General features: G+C 40.4%; 3 protein-coding genes across 3 annotated transcripts; 2 read left to right on the top strand and 1 right to left on the bottom strand.

The window, feature by feature from the left end:
• Positions 1 to 1549: 1549 nt before the first annotated feature.
• Positions 1550 to 19281, bottom strand: LOC119209469 (dual specificity protein phosphatase CDC14AB-like). The gene is made up of 13 exons (XM_062557518.1): positions 19236 to 19281; positions 18170 to 18260; positions 17544 to 17619; positions 17278 to 17370; positions 17094 to 17173; positions 15946 to 16012; positions 15631 to 15693; positions 11084 to 11171; positions 10499 to 10729; positions 10214 to 10352; positions 7597 to 7819; positions 6776 to 6867; positions 1550 to 1668 (listed from the first exon to the last, which is right to left on the bottom strand). The coding sequence occupies exons 1-13, from the start codon at positions 19279 to 19281 to the stop codon at positions 1635 to 1637; spliced, it is 1323 nt and encodes a 440-aa protein (XP_062413502.1). The 3' UTR covers positions 1550 to 1634.
• LOC119205178 (putative nuclease HARBI1) lies at positions 11657 to 13335 on the top strand. The gene is made up of 4 exons (XM_037457361.2): positions 11657 to 12447; positions 12558 to 12670; positions 12752 to 12863; positions 12953 to 13335. Exons 1-4 carry the CDS (start codon positions 12009 to 12011, stop codon positions 13327 to 13329), a joined length of 1041 nt encoding a protein of 346 aa, XP_037313258.2. The 5' UTR covers positions 11657 to 12008; the 3' UTR covers positions 13330 to 13335.
• A 4489-nt stretch (positions 19282 to 23770) lies between the features above and the next one.
• Positions 23771 to 26271, top strand: LOC134105084 (hydrocephalus-inducing protein-like). Its single transcript, XM_062557519.1, has 4 exons — positions 23771 to 24326; positions 24399 to 24623; positions 24705 to 24817; positions 25261 to 26271. The coding sequence occupies exons 1-4, from the start codon at positions 24129 to 24131 to the stop codon at positions 25319 to 25321; spliced, it is 597 nt and encodes a 198-aa protein (XP_062413503.1). The 5' UTR covers positions 23771 to 24128; the 3' UTR covers positions 25322 to 26271.

The following is a 26271-nucleotide window of genomic DNA, read 5'->3' as shown; positions in this document are numbered from 1 at the left end:
AGTCATATCACCTGTTAATCAAGCTCCCTGCAAAGGGTCAATTGCATGCTTAAAAAAGAGCATAACGGTTAAAGCCCAGCACATTTCAAGACAACCCGACAACTTACGGGGTAAATCCTTCATACTTCCGGGTTAAGCCCCGCCCACTTCCGGGTTAAGACCCGCCCAATCCGAGTACAGATACGGATACAGATAATTCATATGGTTCAACAGATACAGATAATGCTGTACTCGCTCATCCCTACTCTACATCTTCCGTCGAAAACTCAAGACACACCTTTTAGACTCTACCTTGACTAAAACACTAGCAAACCGTAGCACTAACAAATGGTAGCACTTAAATTGTACTTATAATGGCACTTTTCTATAACATGTTTTGAAACTGCTAATTTGATGAAAAATGTACTTTCTTGTTACTTGTTCTTCTGAGTTTGTATCTCTATGTGGAAATGCACTTATTGTACGTCGCTTTGGATAAAAGCGTCAGCTAAATGACATGTAATGTAATGTAATGCCGAGAACGGTCATAATACCCGGATGTGACTCGCCCCGCCCATTTTACCGGGCATGCATCGGAGCAGGCTCGTCTGTTCTTGTAAGAGCCAAATATCCCAGAATGCATTTCACCTCAGCAACAGGCAACAACGACAGAGAAAAATTAACACAACTTTATGTAAAAGTTTTTAAATACTACTTTAATAGTAGTAAGTAAGTAACGTAATGTAATTTTATGACCTGAAGTTAGTTGTTAAAGCAACTTTTGTTGTTAAAGCAAATGTTTGTCAACATTCAGCCTTCGTAACAGTCTGCTCCGTGGATGGAGATGTGAGGTGTAGTTCACGGACCGTCAGACCCTCCAGCACCGGGCGGTCAGCTCATCTCAGCCCACAGACAGCAGCCTGTTCTCGGCGAGTCTTCTGTGAAATGCTCCGCTGGTTTTCACGTCTCCGTAGCGGTTATACATGAGATTTAACTGTACTATAACGAGTCTTCATAAGTTTTAATGTGGTGTCAGAGACTGATGTTGTTCACCGGTTACGTCTGTTTGAGGACAGAGTTTAGATTCATAACTTCATGTTTAAATGTAACTAACGTATTGTCTGTAACCGCAGAGTGCAGCTTGTTTATTGTCCATCATTGTGCATTAAAACTAACGATGTTTTAATTAAAGGACAAGAGGGGACCGTCATTGAGACTCTAAATCGGCAGCAGAACTTCAGCTTCAAAGAAACTGAAGCTCTGAATTATAATAATAATAAAAAAATTCCACATATAAATTGTTTATTTCTCTGTAAGATCTTTCCTCTTCCTCCTAAAATGATAAAGCTAATTATTTTATGACGGATTATATATATCTGGTGCTCAATATTATATATACCATTTCTAATTTTAAATTAAAATGAAACAAAAGCTTGTTAATAGTAAAATATTTAAGTCAAAAACTAAATTAAAACGTATTAGCAAGACCAGCTGACGTGGTGACGTCATCAAGTCAGCTGCTGTTCCAATTGCGGAAATGTCCGTTCTCCGTCCTCCCGAACCTGCGAGTCAGGACTCCCGAGTCTGTCTCCCGAGTCTATTCTCGCGGGAACGCAAGTTCGTTCTCGCCGTCTCAGGTATTGAGAAATGGCCAATCAGACTGGTGACACATCAGGAAGGGCAAGGCACCTGAAACGAGAGGAGAGTAAACCTAAAACAGGAAGTCAGGCAAAACAAAAGTGGAGACAGGACACAAACCCAACTTGACATCCGGGTGTGACACTAGTGGTGAATGCAAAGCACTATAGGAAGTGCTGGGGGCAGTATTGCCCCCGTGTTTAACTACAACCAAGTCAAGGAAGAATAGTTTATTTTGAACAATCATGGCGAACCAGGGCGTGGGCGTGTCGGAAGCGAGACTTCAAAAAGGTCTGGGAGTATTTTGTAAGCCGGGCAAAACAGTACGAGCCTGCATCTGCAAGATAGTGGGCAATCCGGTGCTATGAGCTGCTTCTACTGGGGGATTTGTATGTAGTGTTTGCGCGATGACTGGGGGAAGTTGGTTTACAACTACTCGGGTACTTGTCTGGTGAGGAAAGTGGTATCTGGGTCACAGAGGCGATTTTATGGAATCTTGGAGACTTCAGAGTGCTTTGTGCTGGTCGTTCCTGGAGAGAATGTTGTCGTCTGGAGGGGAAAGTTCGATGGCATCTCGGTGCCATCGAGGTTTGGTCATGTAACGTAGGTAGGGCGGTCGTAAGTTATGTTCAATCGTGGGTTACCTGACCTCGGTCGTATTTCCGAATGCGTACTCGAGAACAAGCAGAGGGGTTGAGCTGTATTTATAGAAATACCGGAAGAGGCGTGTTGGAGGCGTGGTCTTGCTCCCAGAATTATGCTAATTAGCTCCACATAAAACTAAAAATACAAAAAAAAAATACTGCTGCAGCTGAGTTTGTCGAAACTCTGCTAACAAATGGTAACTTCTGCTTTCTAACTACATTGTGTTTCCTGTCACAGCATAATACATGTTAAATGTTGAACCAATTTAAGTATTTAATTCAACCACTTACATGATTACATGTGTGCATTTGGGTTTTTAGTTAATGTTATATTTTCATTTTGAAATCGTTGAGCTGAATCCATCCATAAAGACAACTCTGAGGAGACATGACCAAGATGATCAAGACGACCATTATGATGTTCTCACCATGGCATCATGCTGCTCTCTAGCGGGCACACACAGGAATGCCTGCCCTCCTTTCTCTTCAGTGTCCATTGTCGCCCTGTGTTTCATTAAGTTACTGTTTCATCTCTTGCTTAGTGTGAATTTGAGATCATATACTGAGTATTTGCTCTTTCTGGCTGCTCTGAAATCCACCCATTAGCTCTTCCCACCAGAAGAAGCCGGTCCATTAAGGTGAACACGTTCTCTTTATTTTTCAGGGTGAGAACGAGATTTTTCTTTCTTCTTTGGATGAAAAAATAGTCAAAAGCATAGAAAGTAAAACAATAGACCAACAAATACATTTGATTTAGATGAAAAATAATTACAAGCAATTATAAAGTAGTAGTTAAGTAAGTAGCAGAGGTGGAAAGAGTAACAACATTTTGTACTCAGGTAAAAGTACTATTACTTAAGTAAAAAGTAGCTCATTAACAATCTACTCAGTAAAGTAAAAGTCACTGAGTTACTTTTTTAACAGCTGGGTGGGGTGCGGGATTCTAGTGTAGTTAAAAAAAGACAAGGGAAAATAAATCTCAATCTAGTTGTTTTTAATTGAAGGAAGACCTTTACAAATTAAAGTGTAATAGCAAAAATAATAAGCTGATGGGCGGGGCGGGAGGGGGGGGGGGGGGGGGGGGGTCCGACCCACGGTTCGCTGACGTCGGGACGTATGCACTCCAGCGGCGGACCGTTTACTCTGCGTCTCCTTAAACTGTCTCTGCTCTGCTCACTGAAGCAAAACAATACGTGGACAATAAATATCAGAGCCAAGAGCAGTGAGTGTAGTCACCTACTGCTGCTAACACATCCCGTCAGACCAGGGTTATTCATTTATATCCGTTAATCAACTTTTCTCCTCATGTTACCCTGGTAACCGCTGTCACGCAGACGGTTGCGTCGATTCTTACTGTGAAAATCTACGTACTTCCGGTTTAGCGGCTACGCTTCGTATTTTCATTCGATTTCAGCTGGGTTTGCGTCTGTTTTGTCCGTCTCCATCATTCTTGTTTAGCGCGTTCGTTCTCATCACTCAATCACTGCAGTGATTTTTTTTTTCTTTGCATTTTTTTTTAACTCAGTAACAGAAATGATTTAAAATGTAGCAAAGTACTTGAAACAAAAAAAACTTAAGTAAAAGTAAAATTTCAGATTTAAAAAAATACTTTAAAAAGTAGAAGTACACAAAAAAACTACTCAATTACAGTAACGCGAGTAAATGTAATTCGTCACTTTCCACCTCTGGTAAGTAGTAAAGTAGTTAGCTCGATTTACTAGCCAGCATTGTCTTCTGCCAATGCGTTGTACATTTGAGCACCAATTTAATTATAATTTGTGGGAACAGCTAGTAATTGAGACACAGAGGAAAATTGTGCAGGATCAGAAGATCAGATAAAATAATTTGGGCCCAAAACTATTTAATGATTCAAGCACAATCAATAGAATTTTGAAGTTAGTTCTGTAGCCAAAGTGATGTTAGAGATACAAAAAGTTACAATGTATTTTTACTCGTTATTACAACCTGGCCATTGCAGCAGGGTACTGGATAGAAGAGTGAAATAGTTATTTAATTTAACTGCTGAAATGTAGGTTAAAATTGAGCTTGATTTTTTTTTGTCAAAGACAAAGACTGGATGGACTGGAGGATTAAAGACTTTAATTTTGGATTTTTTTAGTTTTGTAATGTAAATTTAAAAATAAACACAGGATACAGGCTTCTGTCCGGGGGGCAGACTCGGTCAGTTCATTTAAGATAAAGCTTAAAACGTTCCTCTTTGATATTGCTTATAGTTAGGGCTGGCTCAGGTTAGCCTGGACCAGCCCTTAGTTAAGCTGCTCTAGGCTTAGACTGCCGGGGGACTTCTTAGGACACACCGAGCCCCTCTCTCACTCTCACTCTCTCCTCCCACAATCATCCATGCTTTATTAATGTACATCACTAATTAAGCTTCTTTCCGGGAGTTTTTTGTGCTTTCTCGCCTAGCAGGTCTCCGTGGATCATAGTTTCGTGCGGACCCCGGTTCTGACTCCTGGCTCATGGCTCTGCTGACACCTGCTGCTGCCATCATCATTACTTTAAATATGATTCATATTACTGTCATCAAAAACCAACATCTTTCTGCTCTCCCTCCCCACAGAAGCCTCTGTGGATGGTGGTTCGATCTGATGGAGGTTGTCCCTGCAGTGGTCCTGCCGTACACCTCTTCTGCTACTTGCAATTACTTGTATCATTTCAGTTAGAGAAATTGAATGTATTGTACATCTTTTACATTGTTGATTCTGTACACATGACATCCATTGCAGTCTGTCCATCCCGGGAGAGGGATCCCTCCTCTGACGTTCTCCCTAAGGTTTCTTCCCTTTTTTCCCCATTGAAGGGTTTTTTTCATATTTTGGGGAGTTTTTCCTGTGCCGATGTGAGGGTTTCGGGACAGAGGATGTTGCATGTGTACAGACTGTAAAGCCCTCTGAGGCAAATTTGTAATTTGCGATTTTGGGCTATACAAAATAAAATGAATTGAATTGAATTGAATGAATTGAATTGTTGAGGATGTGTGGAAGAGGTTCAGCACGTATATTTCAGTTGTAGGCAATAGAAGTGCAATGAGAGATAATGACAAATAAATTGAGGGAAATAGGTGAGCAGGAATGCAATATTAAAGGGTTAGAGAGTGTGGTTTAGTTTTGTATTGATCCCTAATTAAGACTCATGAGACAAAATTAATTCAGGTGAATATATTGAAAATATTTCGGTAAGTTAAACATTGTTGACAAAAGTGCCAAACATATTTGTTTTAATTTAAATAGCTAAATGTGGTCCTGTTTGAAAAAAAATATTTAGTGGAGTCTGGAAAATTGCTCAATCTAGTAACAAAGTTGCTAAATTGTTCTGGACCCAAAACGCAGACAGAAAGATGGCAGAGTAAGTGGAAAAATAATAATTTATCTGGTTAGTCTGTAGAGCCAGTGGAGAATACAGGTGGAGTGGCGAGGCAGTGGAAGTAGCACTGGCTGGGCGGCAATGTAGTTCGGACATAACACTGAGCTGGGGAAAAACACACAATAGATTTAACAGTACGGAAGTTACTTGTTAGAGGAGTTTTACACTCAAAAGGGCCAAGAATATAGCTACCACTGAGCTGAAGAAACAATCTGGCGATGATAGAACAGGAGGCTGAGGTATTTCAACTGGCGATGATGAGGGTCTAATGATGGACAGGTGAGGAGCCCAGATGCCAGCTGATTGGAACAACGCCAAAACCACACACACACACACACAGACACAGAACATACAGGGAAGCCGAGGTGAAGTCACAGTGGCGCTGTAACAGTCTCCTAGCGGAGGAACCCATAAAGCTTGGGAGGACCAAGATGACCCATGAGGAGCGGCAGCGGCGCCTACGGGAGGGCTGGTGCATCTACTGCGACCAGATGGGCATGTCCAATAGACCGGGGCCAGTGAAGGGGACGTGGTACAACCCGGTCTGCAGTCAGAGTTTCTATCACCTCTGTAACCGCCATCAAATGTTGTTGGTGGATTTTGATTCAGATTTAAAAATAGATTTCTGAATGAGTGGATTGGGACATGCAGTTCCTACACATGAACCACAGGGTGACACGTTACCATAAAATGCATTTAAGTATGTGCCTGCTAATGAGAACAGATGTGGATGAGAAGCAGAAAGTATTTGACGGTGTCACGTGTTGTGCAACGAGGTGGCGTCTTATGCTGTGTGGTGCCTGTAACCAACCAATGTGATGTAATGGAAAGGAAAAATGCATTAGTAATTGTATGCAGGGCACAGATTAAAATGGCTTAAAGACACTCAGCACACTGGACAGTGAATTCTATTTGTGGCAGAACACGTGTCCGAAAATGTTCTCCCCATTCGCTCTATAAAGACTTAACCCATACATTTCATATCTGAAGATATTTTCATCTAACTCTGAAAGAAAGGGAACATGTTCATTTGTCAAAATGGCCAAATTACCTTCGCCAAAGTGCAAACTGCATACCTTACCTAAATTATAACTGTAATAACCTGAAGCCAAATTATAAAAAACATGTACCTTGAGGAGGAAGAGGTTGACCTGGCTGGTCGTTTTCCCTTCAGTTCTGTCAGTTTTTCTCCCTGAGTGAGGCTACCTTCTTGGAAGTTACTCTAGTAGACACACAGAGTGAGTACACAGCAAATTTCAGAGAGTTAAATTCAGTGTCAATTCAAGTCAGTGTTAAATCTAGAATAAGTGTCAAAATAAATCTGCTCAGTGTCGAATACAACGTCATTTAGCTGATGCTTTTAACAAAAGCAACTTATATTGCATTTTTAACACATGGAATTTACATTTTAGCCCAGGGAGCAATTCAGGGTTAGGTGTATTGCTCAGGGACACTTTGGCATGGAACATGGGTAAACCAGGGTTCAAACCAACAACCTTGTGGTTCCTGGCACGCTCTCACCAATCCATGCACCATATTACATGGAGTTAAGCCTAAGATACCAAGAAGTGTGACACTGTACAGTTACATTTCTATACGATCAAAGAGTTAATTTAACTCTACTAAGTGTTGCAAATGAATCTGATCTTAACACTGGATAATGACTCCAGCTCTTTTGTAAAATTGACTCTTTAACTCCAGCTCTTTTGTAAAATTGACTCTTTAAGAGTTTAATCTTTTTTTAAGTGTGATTTCAACTCTGCACTTCAACACTTTTGCCTAACACCAGAAAATTAACTATAAGGATTTTGCTGTGTGAAACAAACAAAAGTTATTTTCAAGAAAAAGAAAATCACCAGAAGTCCTCCCATTAAATTCAATGTAAACCACATTTGTTTATAGTTTTAATTACAACAATCCTATTTCCAAAGTAGCAAATAGTTAGACTCACCTCATCTAAGCTGTATGACTTGTGAAGGCTGGGGTTGACTGATAGGGCATCCATGCTGGACAGTAGGTGGGACATGGCTTCTTGTTTTCCTTGCTCAGAGTCAGAGCTGTGAAGCTGCTGCTGACGATGTCGTTGTAGCTGCTGCCGCCGACTCAGTCTTTGCTGAATGAGCTTCTGTTTGGAGCGGTGGACGTCACCTTGGACCCATAAACTGTGCTGTTTCCTACACACACAATGAACACAAATGAACAGACAACACAGAACCCAACTTACCCCACGTTTTCTCCTACACCCCCTCCTTGAAAGCTCTATGCCCCTGCCCTTCCGTCTCCTCTCTGCCCTACCTCCAGTCGCCAAAAATCCATTATCTCAAGAAGGTGATAGGTGTTATAATTCAGTGGTCCCCAAACTAAGGCCCGCGGGCCGGGTTCGGCCCGCCTCCTCATTTGGCCCGGCCCCCTGAACAATACCAGAGGGGCATTATGATTAAACGATTTTAGTTTGTTCAATGCTCTCATCTGTCAAGAGGCGGTGGCGGTTATTATTTATTTCATTCTTTTCTGTAAAGATCCCAGAGAAGATTATTTATTTCATTAAGTGATATTATTTATTTTCCTGACTTTTTTTTCTGTGAAGATCCCGGATTGTTAATATTTGGTTTTATGTGGCTTTCTGGAAAACAATAAATGTTTACATTTAGGCCCCCACTGCAATCGTCACACTTTTTCTGACCCCGGCCCCCTCCAGAGAAGAGAAAAGTTATCTGGCCCCCACAGGAACAAGTTTGCGGACCCCTGTTATAATTGATATATTCTTGGTGACAGCCAAGTCAACTCTTGAACGTGCTATTTTTAACCAACTCTCCTCTGTTGTGGATTCATTTATTTAGGTTCCAGCATTCTCTAACTCACTGACTATATCTATCTGACTCAAACATCCTCACAGACCAGGGACTTTCAGCAACACACACTCATAGAACACACTGGAGATTAGGATTCTTCAACTCTGAGATTTATTGGAGCACCTATACTCAAATAAACCGAGCTCTTTCCGGAAAAACACCCACGAGTTAAAGATACAAAACATTAGTTTATACATTTTCATTGACCATTCGATTGAGTGAAGCTCTCCCCTTCAATCCTGACTGTGTAACTCCCCTCCAGTTGTTGTAGTCAACTGACCATTGCCTGTTTGACTACCCTGTTCAATAAATCGCGCTGCAAATGGATCCCTCTGACTCCGATGCTTCACAACATATGTAGATATACAGTATATAGATATATATTCCTTTTCTTCCAGTGCTCGGGTTATAAAAAACTATTCTCTTTAGGCTTATTGGAAATGTTTTTCCTCCCAGTACCAGGGTCTCCACACTGAATCAAAAACAATTTCCATTGGGCTTATTGGAAATACCTTCATCCACCCTGAATACAGAAAATTGTTTTATATGGTGTGTTACTTTGTGTCCATAGTTGTAATTTTGAAGCATTAAAATCATATGAAGTAACTACATCTTAACCTTAAATGTGTGTGGCAATGTTTAGTGGCAAATTGCCAGGGAGGAGTTTGTCAAATTGTCTAGAAACTGCTGGGGCTGCTTTGTTGAAAACTGGTAATAGGCAAAAGTGTCAAATTTCTATAGAGCCGTTTCTTAATACCCAAGCGTGTGACCCAACTTTCAGTCGGCTCAGGTCCTAATAAGACATTATGAGGGCATACAGTGTGTCAGTGTAACAAGCTAGTTGTCCTTAAGTGGACAAAATTATGTTAATGAAAGTCTAATGACACTTGGACTTGTCAAGGGCTGTATTTCAACCCTGGCCCTGCAGGCTGGGTTGTCAATCCGTTTTGTCTTCTTCTCTGGTAGTCACCACTGCCATTTGTGTGAGTTAATCTGTCTGACCTCTTGCCTCCGACGTCGAGCCACGGGGCTCACATCGTGACCTGCCAGCCTGCCATTTTTGACATTTATCTTAGTGATTATTAATAATTCTATAGATCTCAGGTTTAGGAGCAGAGGGTGTTGTAGGTGTACAGAAAACCCCGCGAGACAGCATGATTTTGGACCATATAAATAAGTTAAACATAATGGTTAAGATATTATGCAATTTAATGACTTAAGATGTGTTATGATTAGTGTGTATGACATACTAGATCATAGTGATGATATAAAGCATGCCATAATATGTTATATTGAAAAAGCTTCAGACCAAAGGTAGGCGGAAGGTCACAAAATGGCTGAGAAGAATGTCACAGTAACCAACCCGGGTGGAGCTACGTTTAAATGTCCAGGCAGTCACATATGGCAGCAACACAATGGAAACACCCCGCGAGTTTCAAAACTGGGAGTTAGAAAAGGTTAGAGTTAATTCATTAGTTAATAATAATAAATAATTTGTTAATTCATTCATTAGACTGGGGCGGAGTAAAACATTATTCAAAGCATATTTCACTTTAATTATATTTGCTTCTGTTAGTTATTCAATCCTCTTTGATCTTTAACCTTGTGCCATCTGATTCTTTGAGTGAGTAGCTGGAGGACTAACGAAAAACTCCAGCTTGCTGGGATGTTGTGTAGGTTTTGACACAATAACCCACAAATGAAAGTGAAACTCACTCCTCTAAGAAGTTTTGCTGGCGGCCAATGATGGAACCAGGCCGGCAAAGTCTGACCCATGCAATGGCCTCAGCTGCAGTGAACCGGAAGTGCTTCATCAGGTAGCAGCCAATAAGAGTGCCTGTTCGGCCAAGGCCAGCTGTGATCAGATGAAATATTCAAAAGGAGAAAAGTTTGAAACAAATAAAGGATAGGTTTAACACCTTAACTTGTAAAATACTGCATATATCAACTTTATGTCTTTTGCTGTGCGAAAGATAAATTGACAAACAAATGTATTCCTACCTTTACAGTGTACAGCCACAGCTCCTTCAATACTTTCACATATGTGTAGGAAGCGCCTAATGATGAGGTCAGAGGGCGTAGTCCCATCGTGGAAGAAGAGGTCATGGTGCTCAAAACCTGCATCCTCAAACTTCCTACTGTCATACAACTTCCTGTTAAGACGGACTACGGCTTTGATGTCATTTTGACGAAAGTAATCAAAATATGCCTCCGGTGCGTGAAGAGGATAACCTGGAAAATGGAACATTACTTTTTCTTAAAACAGTAACAGCATTTTTACTATGAGTATTTATAAATGTCCCATGAGACTTTCAACTGAATAATAACTGAATAATGGAGAAACGTGAACTGCAGAGTTTCCGCAGTGTCTACAGGACATAGAAGACGTCTGTTGTGCTCTGCTGCTATATCAAAAATACAAATAAGGGTTAGGGGTTATATAATGGTAGGGGAAACACTAGACTGTGGGACTTCTGGTCAGAATAGACATTATCATGCTGACTTCAAAAGAATAAATTCAATTAAATAATACTCCATATTTCTGGGGCGTCTTACGAAATTCTGGTTAAATTCAGTGTCACTCACCCTTCTCTGTCTTACTGTGACGGTGGGGACTGCTGAATGCCAGAACCTTTCCTGGAATGATCCAGTTGATATCTCCATTTTCTACTCGCTAAAAACAGAGAAAAAAGGAGATGCCGTTTGTGACTGAGGTCCATCAACTATGTGTCACATAACAAATGTTTGACTTTGTCAGGAGGATAAGTGCACTGACGATAGACCGTTCTCGCGCTGCCAGAAGATTGAGTGTGTGTGGCCACATATCCATACAGGTCGCTTGTGCCTGCCTTGTTAGATCCTAGCAAAAAAGGAAATACTTTTCTCTGATTTCAATTTAGATCTGTCACGGTTTGGGTTCCTGTCCTGTTTTATTTTGTAGTTTCATGTCTCTTGTGTTCCTGGGTAACTTCCTGCCTTGTCCTGTCTTCCCTTGTGATTGTCTGCCGTGCCTGATCGTTTCCAGCTGTGTCCAATCACCTGCACCTCCCTTGTGTATTTAAGCCCTGTGAGTCTCTTGTGGCGACACAGTGTTAGAAGCTTGTTGTCGTCGTCGTCGTCGTCGTCGTCGTCGTGTCGTTGTTAGTTCAAGTCCAGGGGCCTGTTTCAGAAAGGAGGTTAAGTGAAAACTCTGAGTATGTTAACCCTGAAATGAGGGAAACTCTGAGTTTTCTGTTTCAGAATGGGAGGTATGTTAAACCTGAGAAAGCAGAGTAAGTCAAGCCTGTTTCAGAAAGAGAGGTAACTTATACTCAGAGTCAGTTACCATGGCAACTTACTCTGTGAACCTAACCTGGTCGGGAGCAGGTTTTCTTCGGGAAACCCAGAGTTTATTTCGTCTCCTCCCCTTTTTTAAAGAGGAAGTGGTATTTAATCACCTCATTCATTCTTTCGGTATTCATTCATTGTGCACATTTCAGTCACGCAGAGCGCATCAAATCAAGTGAATGAAATGGCATGTCCTTTTATGGACGATCCTGTGGATGAAGAGGCTGCATTAATCCGTAGGGAGTTGCATTTACGTCGGGAGAGGATTTTGAGACCCAGAGTGGATTTTTTGTCATATCCATATTCATTTTTATTTGAGCGGTACCGTTTTTCTTTACAGTCAATAAGATACATCCATAATCTCATCCATCCTTACATCAGAAACATCAGCCATCGCGGCCGTGCTCTAACATCCGAGCAGATGCTTTGCGTTGCATTACGTTTCTTTGCAAATGGTAGTTTTCTGTATAACATTGGGGATGCAGAACATATCAGTAAGGCTACTGTTTGCAGAGTCGTAAGGAAAGTGTGCCTCGCTCTTAAGCGCTTTCTCCGAATTTTTGTGCTGTTTCCTGGGCACAAACCCGTGAGAGCCATCAAAGAGGAGTTTCACAGGATTGCAGGTCAGTGATGTATAAATCGGTTTAAATGAGGCTAACCTGATAAATGACGTTCAGTTAAGAGCATATTGCTGCGACCCCTGGAAGTAAACTAATAATAGAATTCCTTTTAGGATTTCCGAATGTAGTTGGATGCATTGATGGCACACATATTCCCATCATTGCACCTTCCGAAAATGAAGCAGACTATGTCAACAGGAGGTCCATCCACAGTATTAATGTGCAGGTACACTGAAAGCCTACTGTTTCTAATGGTCAAAGACTACATCACAATACTATAACATGTCTCATTCTTTGCATTGTCAAGATCATATGTGATGCTGCACATCTCATTACAAATGTGGAGGCCAAGTGGCCCGGTTCTGTTCATGACTCACGAATGTATCGTGAGTCAACGCTGAGCAACAGACTGGAAACTGGTAAGTAAATGCATGTATTTCAATGTATGCACTACACACTTACTGGGGAACTTCTATGCAGCTCCAAAGCAATGTGAACTTTCTTACAGGAGAGATTGATGGCTTTCTGCTGGGAGATAGGGGTTACCCATGCCGACCAACACTAGTTACCCCTTACCCAGAACCTGAACCAGGCCCCCAGCGCCGCTTCAATGTGGCACACTGCAGGACGAGAGCCCGGGTGGAGATGACCATAGGCCTGTTGAAAGCACGTTTCCAGTGCCTACGTCACCTCAGGGTAACCCCTGAAAGGGCCTGCGACATTATTGTGGCATGTGTTGTTCTCCATAATATTGCCATAATTAGAGGGGAGCAACACCCTGCCCTACAAATGCAAGACCCAGAGGAAGACCCCATCAACCCGGCAGATTTCCAGGAGGGAAGGGTAGTCCGGGATATGATATGCCGAAATGTCTTCACAGATTAATACACATTATATCCACCACCACAACCAACCAACCACAAAATAAAATAAAAATGAATAAACACAAAATCACAGCAATTTATATGGTGTTCTTTATTTCCTAAACATAAAAAAAAAAATAGAATTTAATATATTTTCAATACTTAGAATTCACCTGTGACCATGCACTCACCTCTAGCTTTAGTTGCAGAATCTCAATTTCCAGATCTGCCTTTTGGATCTGGCGGTCCAAGTATACAAGTTCTTTGCTGTTTTTTTCTATCTTTTTAATAAGAAGAAGTCTATATAACTCCTTAACTGGCAACTGAAAATACAGTAGATTACAGTTACATCATGTAGTTCTAAAATTCTACAATATTAAACTGTGGCATTTACTGAAAAAAAAAATCACTGAACTGTGTTCATCTGTGCACCAGAAGTTGATGGACCATCCTCTTTCTGTTCTTCCACACTCTGGGGAGAGATAAAAATACCTGTTTATACTTAGATTTAAACTTAGATTCTATAGGCTACTCCACATAAAAAAGGTGAAGAAATGTGAATGTGTAGATTGTTTGATAGACACATAATATTAACATTACCTCTGTAGGCATCTCTGTGGCAGCAGAAACTGTTTCTTCATCCCCATCATCCTGTGAAGATGAGCATTTGAGTACACTTTATAACACTATTTGTAATAATTTCTGGTGTATTGAGTAGGCTACTTACAACTGCCTGTGGTTCTGTTGGGACAGGAGGCTCCAAAAGACTAATTTTACCATCAGAATCTGTTGGGACCAACGAAAAACCCACCCCAAAGTAAAATAAATGGAAATATCACAAATAGCCTATATAAAAACACAACACATAGGTAGACCTCTTACATTTTATGAAGGCACTTAAATCTTCTGGAGTGACTGGCTCTGATGAAGTCCCTCCAGGAATTCCCTCAGCCATTGGCCTTCCAGCATTCAGGCTCAGGGCCATCTCCTCTGCATTTGTCAGAGGTGGTGGTGCAGGTCCTCCCCCCGTTTTGCGAGCCTCTGCCTTCTTTCTGTTGGCTGAGTAGTCAAATGAGAATGAACATTTAGACCCATGTCAAAAATGCTGCTGCACTGCTAGACACTGGATGCTATTTAGTTATTTATATGTCAAATGTTTGTAAAGTCAGGTAGACTACAACCATGATATGTTCAAGCCTTACCTGATTGAATTATGTTTTTATATTTCATTTTCAGCTGCTGCCATGTTCTTTTAATGCCTGCAGGATTGCACCTACATGAAAATTAAAATTAGGTTGAATAACACACTGTTCTTCCAGTTTCACTTCTGATATTATAACAGTTGGGCAAGTCACTTATATTACTAACTACAACTGGCTTCTTCAACAGTGTAATTAGATCAATGTAATAATGACTATCTCTAGAAAGTATTGGTCTACTTATTACTAATTACTTTCTAAATCCCATATCAACCTCAACCACTTGAACAATACAAGGAGAGACAAGAAACTGCACTTTTAATGCTTTCAAATAAACATTATACAATTGCATGAATTATTCTTGAAAAAATATATCTTTTAAAATTTGATGTTAAATCCACTATTGTTTTATACAGAATTGCTTTATAGTTTATGCAGCATTTAATGCAATTACATCAGATTTTACTTTAAATTACGGAATTAAATTACAGTTTTTAGATTACATAGAAATTAATTACACACAACACTGTATAACAGTAATTCAAATGTAAACTTACGCATTGACTCGAGCAGCTATTTTCTCCCAAGCTAACTCTCTGTCCTTCGCCGCTGCAGCCGTGTTGCTTTTTTTTAAAAATATATGTTCGTACTCTCCATATGCTTGCATAAGCACATCCAGTTCTGCTGGTGAAAAATATGAAGACCTCTTTTTGTCTGGCGCTGTGGCCATGGTGACTCGTAATATCTGCGCTCCATTGATAATGGCTTTTTATAGTTGTGGTGCACGCGCTTAACTCAGAGTAGGTCAACTCAGAGTTGATTGAACTAACTCATTTCAGCTGTTCTGTAACCGAAAACTCAGAGTTTCCCATCTCAGGGTAAGTCAACTCAGAGTTCAAGTTTTAACTCAGAGTTGGTTGAACCTCCTTATTGAAACAGGCCCCAGGTCCCCGTCTGTTTCCCTCCTTCCCTTTTTATCGGTTGGAGTGATTTTGAGTTTGTTGTTGACTATTAAAGTCCTTTTATTAACAGGGGATGTTATTTCCGCCCACACTGTCTCAACACATTCAATACTCGTGAATGTCCCAAGTTGATGATAGTTACTTGCATTCATGTTCCCTCACCTCATAATGTTCATATACCTCCACATCAAAACTTGCAAAGTCAATGAAACCATGCTGTAGTGCCTGAAGGAGAGAGAAGAAGTTAAACACATCCCTAGTGTTCGGAGCAAATGTAGGATTTGCCTAGATATCAAAGTAGCTTACATTAAACAATTATGATTGAGATTATAATTCTTTCCCATTTAACTTTAGCTGACACTATTGACTAATCTTTGATAATAGGTCTAAGTGTAAGAGGGGTAAAGTAAGGTCCTACATAATTAAGTAACCTAAACCACTGTAGTTGTTGTGGTTAGTGTTGTTGTAGTTGTTCACCTTACTTATTCCTTGCAAGCAATCAATGAGAGTCAGGTTAAAGACGCTCTCTCCCATGGCTGCATCCCTGCGAGATACACAAGAACATGAACACAGTAATCCAGATCCTTTTCTTATTCATTTTCTTTCTTGTAATGTATGTGTTCCATCTGTTTTGAAAAAGCAAAAATGAAGTGAAAAGAAAATAAGAACATGTGAACACAGCAAGCTTAGTTTACCAGTGGTGGTGGCTTTGTTATACACTGATATGATCCTGTCCTATTACTGTTATGTATGACATACATAGCCTGTAAAAATATTACACAACTAGTGAGCTGGCGAACAAGAAAGATGGTTACATTTATATTATTTATACTCTTTTGCTTTTGTAAATTATTAGCATATAAAAGTAATTACAGAATATTACTATGAACACAAGTTTAATATGAAGTATGCAAACATGCTCATTCTCATTTCTTTCTTGCTGCGAGTGAGATGAGAAATGTATACCACTCACTCATCTGTCAATTCGCAGTTTATACCACCAAAGATAATAAAATGTATTTCACACATGCATTCACTACTAGGGGCAAGCTACCAAGGTTTCCATCAGGGTTAATTCAGTGTGCAGTAACCCACACTGCATGTACTCGTGTGGGGTTATTAGCCATAATCCACAATACTTTGGACCTCTACTCGTCGGGCACACGAGTCAGAAAACATAACATGCGTCAGGAATCGTGTGTTATGACTTTTCCAAAAGATATTTTCAATTCACATGGAAGGCATTTTGACCAGGGAAGAGAGCAAAATACACTCATCTTAATGCCAAAATTGACTGTAAAAGTTTGAAACGTTACCAAAAGTCAAATGGCCAAATGGGCATTTTACTAGCGCAGTCTGCTCCTAATCCCATGTAATCGTTGTTCAAGTTTTGAAACTTTTTTTGGAGAGATTCAGAGTTTAAACGGGTGTGTGTAGCACAGAACTTCCAGAGCTAGAGAGAGAGGTAGCAACAGAAAAAATCTAGCTAAATCTAGTTTTAGCAAATGGGCAAAAACGGCATTCTGTTGGGTATTTCTGTGTTACATAATGACAATAATTGATCCTGGAATCCTCGACCTGGGGCTTCCAGTATAACGATATTATGTTTGTTTGTGCTGTGTTACCTGAACGGCAGGTAGCCTGTGGTGTTTCCTGAGATCAGAGTCCTGTAGGCTTCTTCTGGGCTTCTTTTCAAATAAATAACCTATATGGATGGGGGGGTACATTATTGATAATGGACATACTGACAAGCCAATAAATGAATGGATAATTAAAAGTATAAATTATTTTTAAAAAAAAGATATTTACGGCATATGCACCAATGAGCAGAGCAGCATTTGCTCTTTTCTTCTGGTCATGACTTGTATAGTGGACCAGTTTCTTTCTAGACAGTGTCAAGGACTGAAGTGAACAAAAAGAAAGTCAATATCTGATGAAGAATGAGTAACAACAACTTTGAATTGGCCAACGTTGATACTTTGAATTTACATCATAGAGATGTATGTACAATCGAAAGAGTAGGTCAATTGTCTGTGGTTACAGGTTCCAAGTATTTGTTGGGCACCGCCTCTTACCTTGAGATTAATATTGACTTTGCAGCAGTATCTGTACAACATAGCCAGGTTCAGCGGCCCAAAGTCTGCATAGAAACTGCAACACAGAAAGAAACATTTGAATGTGTGATCAACACTAACTGTACTATCAGATACAGTCAAATAAAACATTTTTTAGAATTTAATGTATCAGAGCCATGCATAGAACTTATCCCACATTCCCTAATGTTTATCTGTGTCAAAGCAAGCTAGTCAGACATGATTTCCAAACTGAATTAAGAAAAAAGGTTTTAGATTTTACTACTACTTGTTGCAAGTGAATAAATATTAAATTAAACATGTACTTTTTCATAAGCATGACACAAAGCACAAAACCTAGTTTCACTCAGAGGTACAAGTACAAAATGGTGGTTGCTAAAACGTGGCTGGTGTAGAGTCCACAAGGTATTGGAAGAAAAAGTTAATTTCCAACACACTATCAGGCATCTATAACAAATAGTTTGAGTCATTTTACTTAAATATATATATATATATATATCTGTCTCGCTGACTTGCATCGTGTGGGGTTGAGGTTTCTGTGGCAGGACGATCTCTAGATTGGACTGAGTGACGTTGATTTGACTCAGCTGCGTATCAGAGAGGCTTACCTCTCATGTACAAGCTCCTCATCCATGCTGAAGTAGTGTGTGTTGGCTGTATTCTTCGGTCTAACACGTAGAGTGGCAAAGTATAGACGGTCTGTGGTGTACAACACAAACACACACACACACACAGACAGGAGAACAAGCACATGGATCAAACCAAATGTTGATACTTCCTGTAAATCAAGGTGGAACACTGACAGTGGTGTCTTGTCAGGGAAGCAGAACAGAAGCAAGACACGCTGTTTAATAACCTGAATCACATGGATTACAGCAGACAAAGATCAAAAAGGGCCACTCCCCGGTCAACACTACTTCTGTGTGTTATCTTAAACACTGAAATCAATGATCTAAGGTAAAGATCACATCACAGCGTGAAGCTTGTGCAGTGAAGACAAACTTTAGACCATCTTTTGTCAAAATACTTGATTTATAAGTTTTGCAATGGGCTTCAGGGGAGAAGTCTAGGAGTATACAGGTGCCACATATGATGCTAAGAACCCCAGGTCACAGCCATGCTACTCAAACATGTTCTTATTAGGGCCAAAGTTCTTCAGAAAATATTTTTTACAATTTTGACAAAACTTCATTATTAATATCTGCAGATATAGACAACTTCCATAAATCGTATACTTTCTAAGCCGATTTATGGATGGTTATTTGTCAGTGATAAATTTATCTTATCAGAAAACAAGCACTTGTAATCAAATTCAAGCAGTTGGGCTGTAAAAAGGGTTGAAGAAAGCTACCTGTGTTTTAGAGAATAATGTGAAAAGAATCTATGTATGAAAGTATCAACTGGAATCTGTGCTAGTACAGTTAAGGGTTTATTTTAATGTATCATAGTGATACGGACACTCACGTGCGTCTTTAGTTATTTTATAGTATATATTCTAAACATTTACATATATATATTTCACATCATATATTTTCAAATCAAATGTTATTTTGGTTTTATTAGCTGCCTAATTATGGTTAACATCACCCTAACCTCAACAGACGGATGCAAGGTGTACAGATGATTATATGATTATTATATATTATAAAATACCATAAATGATATATATCTTACCTTTAATGAATTCGGAAGCACTGTACGTTTCATTATCTTCAGCCATTTGACTCACATTTGATTTCAGGAAAAGGTTTTGCTTGCTTTGGATGAATTTCCAATAAATAGTCTCAAATATAGGTTTGAGTCTTAGAAGGACACTTGAGATGTGTCCGGAAAATTGCAAAATCTGTATTAAATTTCATAATAGCCCACCAGATTTATTTTCCTGCTTTAATGAGCGTTTCTTGGAAATAAAAAGCTCTTGACTCCAAATAAAGTAATTTTCTCTTATACAGACAACTGTTGAAACTGCGGCCGATTCCCAAGCCTTAAAGCTCTCCGAAGTCAATCAAAACCAAAGCTTTCATCTTGTCTCCCTGGTCTGACCCTTAACTGTTTGAACGGAACAGTTCTACTCAAATGATGATCCGTGTCTGAATTCAAACGTTTCCCAGAATATTCCAGCAAACAACCGCAGACTTGAAGACATGCACCAAAACGCCCTGAGTGAGATTGAGCGCTAATCTTTTTGCTGCTCTGCACATGCGTAGCCTGCTCTGGAACATGCGTGGCATTACACACACACATGGACACCCTCATGCACGCAATAGCACACACAGCCTAGAGCCATAGCAGACTTGGCTCTGCCCGTGGTATATTGCTGTAAGGCCTGATTTACTGTTATGTAATACGATTTGTCAATACTAGATAGTTTTTCTAGTGAGCCTGTAGAGTACTTAATGAAATTCAGTATCAAATTAATATTAAATGTGATCCTTCTGCTATATTTTTTTAGATTGACGACAAAAAAGACCTGATCCTCAAGTGTGTCACAGCACAAATTGCCATGTTATGGTAACCTTGAAGTAAGTCCAATCCCTAACTCTGACTCTAGCCCCGTAAGACTGTGGGATGTGGTACTATTCTTGGTTTTAGCTTCATCTGTTCTATTTAGCCAATTAGTCATGAGATTAGCAGACGGAGGAGAGTGAGCAAGGCGTTCACCTTAAGGACCAAGATCACAAACTGAAATGCATGATACAAGAGAACTAGATAATCCTATGTTTCTAATCAACTGAATAGAGATAATAAACAATACATAGACAATGTAATAAGTCATAGCTCAAAATGTATTTTCACAAGGATGATTTCTCCCACTTTCAAATGCAGAAGTGAAACACTTTCGATGGCCACATAAATAGAATCAGAAGCCATTTATTGCCACCTATGTTAAACATAGAGGAACTTGTCTTGTTAATTGGTGCGATATAAAAATAAAACAGAATTAAATTAAATTAAAAGGAACAATATTAAGAAAGAAAATTATAAGTATCTAGTATAAGTATCTATTTTCATATTTCCATGAGAAACCACTGTGCTCATGTCCTGGGGATGTAATGTCTAGGTCACTGGGGGTCAGGAATCAGGAAACGTATTGCCATAATATGTCAGACATACATGGAATACATGGAAGTCAAGTTGGTTAAAGTACAGAAATGAAAAAAGCCGAGATTATTCTAAACATTGCTGAAAGAATAGAAATAGAAGAAGCTGAAATACATTTAAAAATAGCTGAAAAGATGAAATGAACTTGAAAGAATTGCAAAAAACAGAAATGGGAGAAGCTTCTAGGAATTTGAAAAAATACAGAAATAATAAAAGCTGAAATTAATTTAAACATTCTCACACTTTAGAACCCATAACCAAACCCAGCGGCCTCATCAGGGGCCAGTTGTTCAATGGTAAACTGATCGGATTTTGGTTATCGGATTGGATCAAATCTTGAAAATGAGTTGTTCAAAAGGGAAAGAAGGAATCTGAAATCAGATTAGATGAGGGAATCCAATCCTAGTTTTAATCTGGATCAAACCTTCAGTTTGTGTTGTTCAAAACTTGTCAGTGGGATTTGGATAACTTTGATCCAAAAAAACAGGATTATCCTGATCCCAACAGGGGGTAGGATTTCAAGGTGGATTTCAGGAAGAAAATGTAGTAAAACTTTAAAATTGGTCAAATAATACATTTGTATCATTTAGTGTATATACTTTTATTTATATTTTGCACTTGACTTGTGTAACCGTTGTAACAGTGATAAAGTAGACATAGGCTAACAATTAAGCTATTCAGTATAGTAAAGTAAAAATAAAACAAAAATGATCGTGTCCCCATGAAATAATCCCCCAAACAGATTTCAATAAACAAAAATAATATATTCATTTTTTGGTCATTCATCACCGTATATTAATTTCAAAGAAACAATCATCAGAGATGAGCCTGTCAAATATAATGTCTAACAATTGCATCCCTTGCTATACGTCCAGTCAGTCCCTGATTCTGACAGACCACCAGAGGTTGGTCTGGTTCTTCAACAGGCTCAGGTGCATCACAAACATCATCACAGAGAGGGACATTGCGCCTGGTAGCGATGTTGTGCAGGACGATACACGCAAGTATTATGTTGCATGCTCCCTGTGGTTCTACTCGCAAGTAGTTAAGGCATGCAAAGCGTCTCTTCAGAACTCCATTTAAACGCTCAATTGCACATCTTGTTTTGCAATGAGCAGTGTTGAAGCGTGCCTGCGCAGGTGTGGTTGCTGCAAGAAAAGGAGTCATCAGCCATGGTAGGAGTGGATAGGCACTGTCTCCTAATATTATGCCATCCGGTCGGTTGGTTTGGAGCTCTCTGTATAAAGCACTCTCTCTCAGGATGCGTGCATCATGAACAGACCCAGGCCACTTCACGACACAGTTTGTGATGATGAGGTCAGCATCGCCCACAAGTTGGATGTTGATGCTGCGCCTCCCCTTTCGGTTGATGTACTCCCAATCCCTCTCATGAGGTGCTTGGATATGCACATGAGTGCAGTCAATAACCCCAATAGTATTGGGCATATTCCCCAAAAGAAAAAACTTGTGCTTGGTCTGGGCAATCTGGACATCCTTTGGAAGTGAAACAAACTGATTGACCAGTTGATTTGTCCACTCCTATATTGTCACCAACCACTTGGTAGAAAGTCCCAGATGCATAGAAGCGCAGAGCAATGAGGACCTGTTCTTCCACAGACAGACTGTGGCTCCTTCGGGTTCTCCGTTGAAGTTTTGGCCTGACAAGGTCTGCAATGTACTTAATATCAGCATTCCCAAAGCGAAAGCGAGCATACACTTCTTCAGTGGTGTATTGCTCCAGTGGTTGTGCACGCTCAACATACACCCTTTGACGGTATCCTCTTCCACCAACACGGTGGTAGCGATGGACAATACCTGCCATGTCAGTGTCTCTCTCCAAGTCCTCTGAGAAAGGCTGAATATAAGATGGCTGTCAAATACCCACACACCAATTGGCTGACGTGCTGTGGCGTGTGTTCAATTAAATCAATCATGCCCAAGGCCTACAAATACTATGTTCACTACAACAGAAGCGGTGAAACCATGGACTCAAAAGGACCTAATTTCACTGTTGCAGAAACCCATGCACTGCTGGAGGGTGTTAAGTGCCATTATGCCTCAATAGTAGGAAGCTCTGTTGCAGGTGGAATGGTGACTAACAAAAGGAAGAAAGACATTTGGGTTGAAATCACCCAGAATGTAAATGCAATGGGGTCTGGCCAGAAGAGGACCTTGGAGCAAGTGAAATTTAGATGGAAGAATCTGAGGGCCAGAGCAACGAAGGACCTTGCTGAGGCAAAAAACACCCAAACAGGCAACAAACCCTTTAAGAAAGGTGAATACACAGATGTGGTTCTGGACATTATTGGAGGTGAGAACTCTAAAGCTCTGCATGGGGTTCATGGTGTTGTAGGGGATGGTGAGCCTACAATTGTAGAGGAAAGTGAGCCAGTTCTTCCTAATGCAGAGGAAACATTCATTCTGGATCTCAGCCCTATTGTTGAAGAACAACCTGGATCCTCACTGGTAGAGCCAGCAGTCACAGGAGCTCAGAAAAGAGGCTTGAAGCATCCTTTGCCGAATAATAATGATGATGCCTATGAATCACTTCTTAAACGAGAAACTGAAAGAGCAGAAGCACAGATACTCCTGGCAGAGGAACAAATCAAGCTGACCAAACTGCAGCAAACCAAAGCGAAACTTCAGATCCGCCTCCTAAAAGCAGGGCTTGGAAATGCTGGTTTCTCCTCCTCAGATGAAGAAGAACCCTGAACATTCTTTATTTCGTTAACAATTGGATATTTAGCCATTTTATTTTTTAAAGATGTTTTCAAAATATCCACTATGTATTTGTTAATGTATATTTGTTTTTTATTTGTTGTGGTTCAGATGAGGGGTCATAAAAGTAATTATTTAATATAATTATTATTTAATATAATTTAATTAAAGTTAAATTATGAATGGAAGTGGATGTTTGTTATTTTTGTGTTTTGGCTCAAAATAAACACTTACAGTGACCCTATGTTGGCTCTTACTTCTACCTGTTCTTTACATAGCCCACATTGTGATATGTTGTCCCATTTAGAGCACTGTAATCCGGATTTGGTAATCTTGAAAACTGTGTATCTGGATCAGAGTGATCCAGTCCAATGTTGCTTTGAAAAACCGGCATAAAAGTAAGATGGATTACCTGATCCTGGATAGGAAAAAAGGGGATTTCCAAATGCGGATAATTTTGATCCAGATTAAATGTTTTGAACAACTGGCCCCACATTACATGGGACCGGAGAAGCTCACCGGGAAATTGTCTCTCTTGACAACATCAGGCGGTCATTACAGGAAATAGATCAAGAAATAGATCAGGAAAATGGAGATGGAGGTAAGAGAAGACAGGGCGGCAGAAAGCCCATCATGTGAATAGACTGGAAAGAGCCATGTGTGAAGCAGGTTCAATAATCAACCAGTGTAGCAGTTGTTTTATTGATTCTGAACAGGCAAATGCTGTAAGCTTTGGGATTTATTAATATGTCAACTGGTTTCTTACTCAGGAATTTTACTCAAGTCTATTTCTGTCTGACAGGTTATTACGAGGTGCTGAATTTTGGCGACTGCCATGTAAATTGTTCCTATCAAGAGAATTTCACAATGACAAACCACAGCAGCAGCCAGGTAGTGAGGTTTGAGTGGCCTCCTGTTGGATCCCATGTCTCCTTTTCACCACAGGTAAAATATTTGAGGAAGGAATACAGGTGTGGGAGTTTAAAAAAATCCCAAATAACCTCTCTTTTCTTCCAGGTTGGGCACCTTCATGCCGGTTGTTCCAAGGAAGTGACTGTGACCTTTGCCTCCAATCAGCCAGTGACTCTTACCAGCCAGCCGATCAGATGCAAACTTAGTCAGGTGAATTTCCAGCAGCCACTCGAGCAGGTGGCCGACTGGGACGACCGGAGGAGGACATTGCAGTGGCAGAGTTCTCCCAAACAGGCCTCAGGAGCACCACAGCAGCACAAGAAGAAGAAGGTAAACATGACGACAGTGAAAGCGATGTTAAACAGAGAATCACAAGGTCAGGATTTTTGTTGAGCACACGTTTGCACGCAGGTGATGAAGACGGATCCTGAACCCTGCTGCTCTGTTGACTATGTGAAGTTCAGCTGCAGCAACGACACCATCCACTTCAAAGACAGCATGCTTTACCAAACCAGGCTCCACCAGTAAGTCTACCACCCTGCATAGGCTTTTTCATGAAAGGAATCAGGGCAACGAGGTAGACCTCATGTTTGTTTCTGTGTGTGTGTGTGTGTGTGTGTGTGTGGAGGGGGTATGCCTAGACGACATATTTTGTGCAAATGTGTAAAATGTGTGTTTCCTGTTCTAATTGCAACAGTAACTGGATTCTGTTAAGTGTGTTTTTCTAATGTAATTTTCTCACTCATGTTAAAATAAAAAATAAAAATATAACTGCAGAATTTTTTTTGGAGGGTGGGGGGCGCTCAAAGGGGGTCTCGCCATGGGTGCCATTCAATGCAGAACCGCCCCTGCACACAATCACACAAGCAACATGCAACACCACTAATACAACTGATGTTCCTTTCCACAATATATGTTCATACTAATTCTCCCCTCTGATTTCACTGTCTTTATTGTTTATTGTTAGAGATTGTGCTCCCCCCTCCTGTAGTCCAGACATTGGTCGTGGTGGTGAAGAAGGGAGTTGATGAAAATGAAAACCAAGGATGAGTGAAGAATGCATGATAGCTGGCTGGAAGTGCCTTGGGGGGAGGAGGGTCGCATCCGGTTTTGCGCTGAAATGACACCTGACAGCAACAACGGAGAGAAGCCCTTTAAAGGTTTGACAGCAACAATATGATTGGTTTAGAGACACAGCACCGCCTCTGGTTGGTTATATACACCTAGATGCTGGAAATCTCAGCTGATAGCATAATGCCATGAATTACGCATGGCATAAAGGGAGTCTTCCTTCCTTGAACTACCGCTTAAGCTCCATAACCAGAAAGCGTCATATTCCATGTCTCCATCAAGGCAAATTGGTGCATCCAAATGTTATTTGAAATGCGTAAATTATGTAAATTCTTTGTAATCATCCAAAATAACGATACGTGCAATGCCATGAGTGGGGAACGCGCTGTGCATTGAGTGGAACGAATTTGACAGTCACTCACTGGCACATTTTTTTTCCCCAGTCCGTCCCTGGTGCACATCCTACTATGATGAAGTTAAAATGTGTAACACGCACCGCGCAAGGGCATGTTAAGGTCACCCAGCTGTAATGATTTTGCTATTGGCCAGTTTCTGACTTTTCAGAAAAACGCAAGGACACGCACACTCATGCGTGCCGTTTCACCCCTTCTTGCGTGCATCGTCAATTTTTCTAGACTAGGGACAAAAGCTTCGCAAGCCTCACGCAGCCTGCAAGGCTGTGGTTGGTGTAATGGCAAAAATATATGTAACCATGGGAAAAGAACTGTTTTTGTAGTGTTTCCCACTGATAAGATGTCCCCAGTGTCCTGGCTGCAGAGACTCAACACGTTGATTGAATGTAAGCAAGTTTTCTGTTGATGCCACCTGTAACTGAACTGAGGTACAAGAACCGCCTGGCCCTGATGTGAAGGGGGAAGGTTCTTGGCAATCTACTGAGCACGTTGCT

Source organism: Pungitius pungitius, chromosome 15 (genome assembly GCF_949316345.1).
Source record: "Pungitius pungitius chromosome 15, fPunPun2.1, whole genome shotgun sequence".
Classification (NCBI taxonomy): domain Eukaryota; kingdom Metazoa; phylum Chordata; class Actinopteri; order Perciformes; family Gasterosteidae; genus Pungitius; species Pungitius pungitius.
This window is presented reverse-complemented; position numbering and strand designations above follow the sequence as displayed.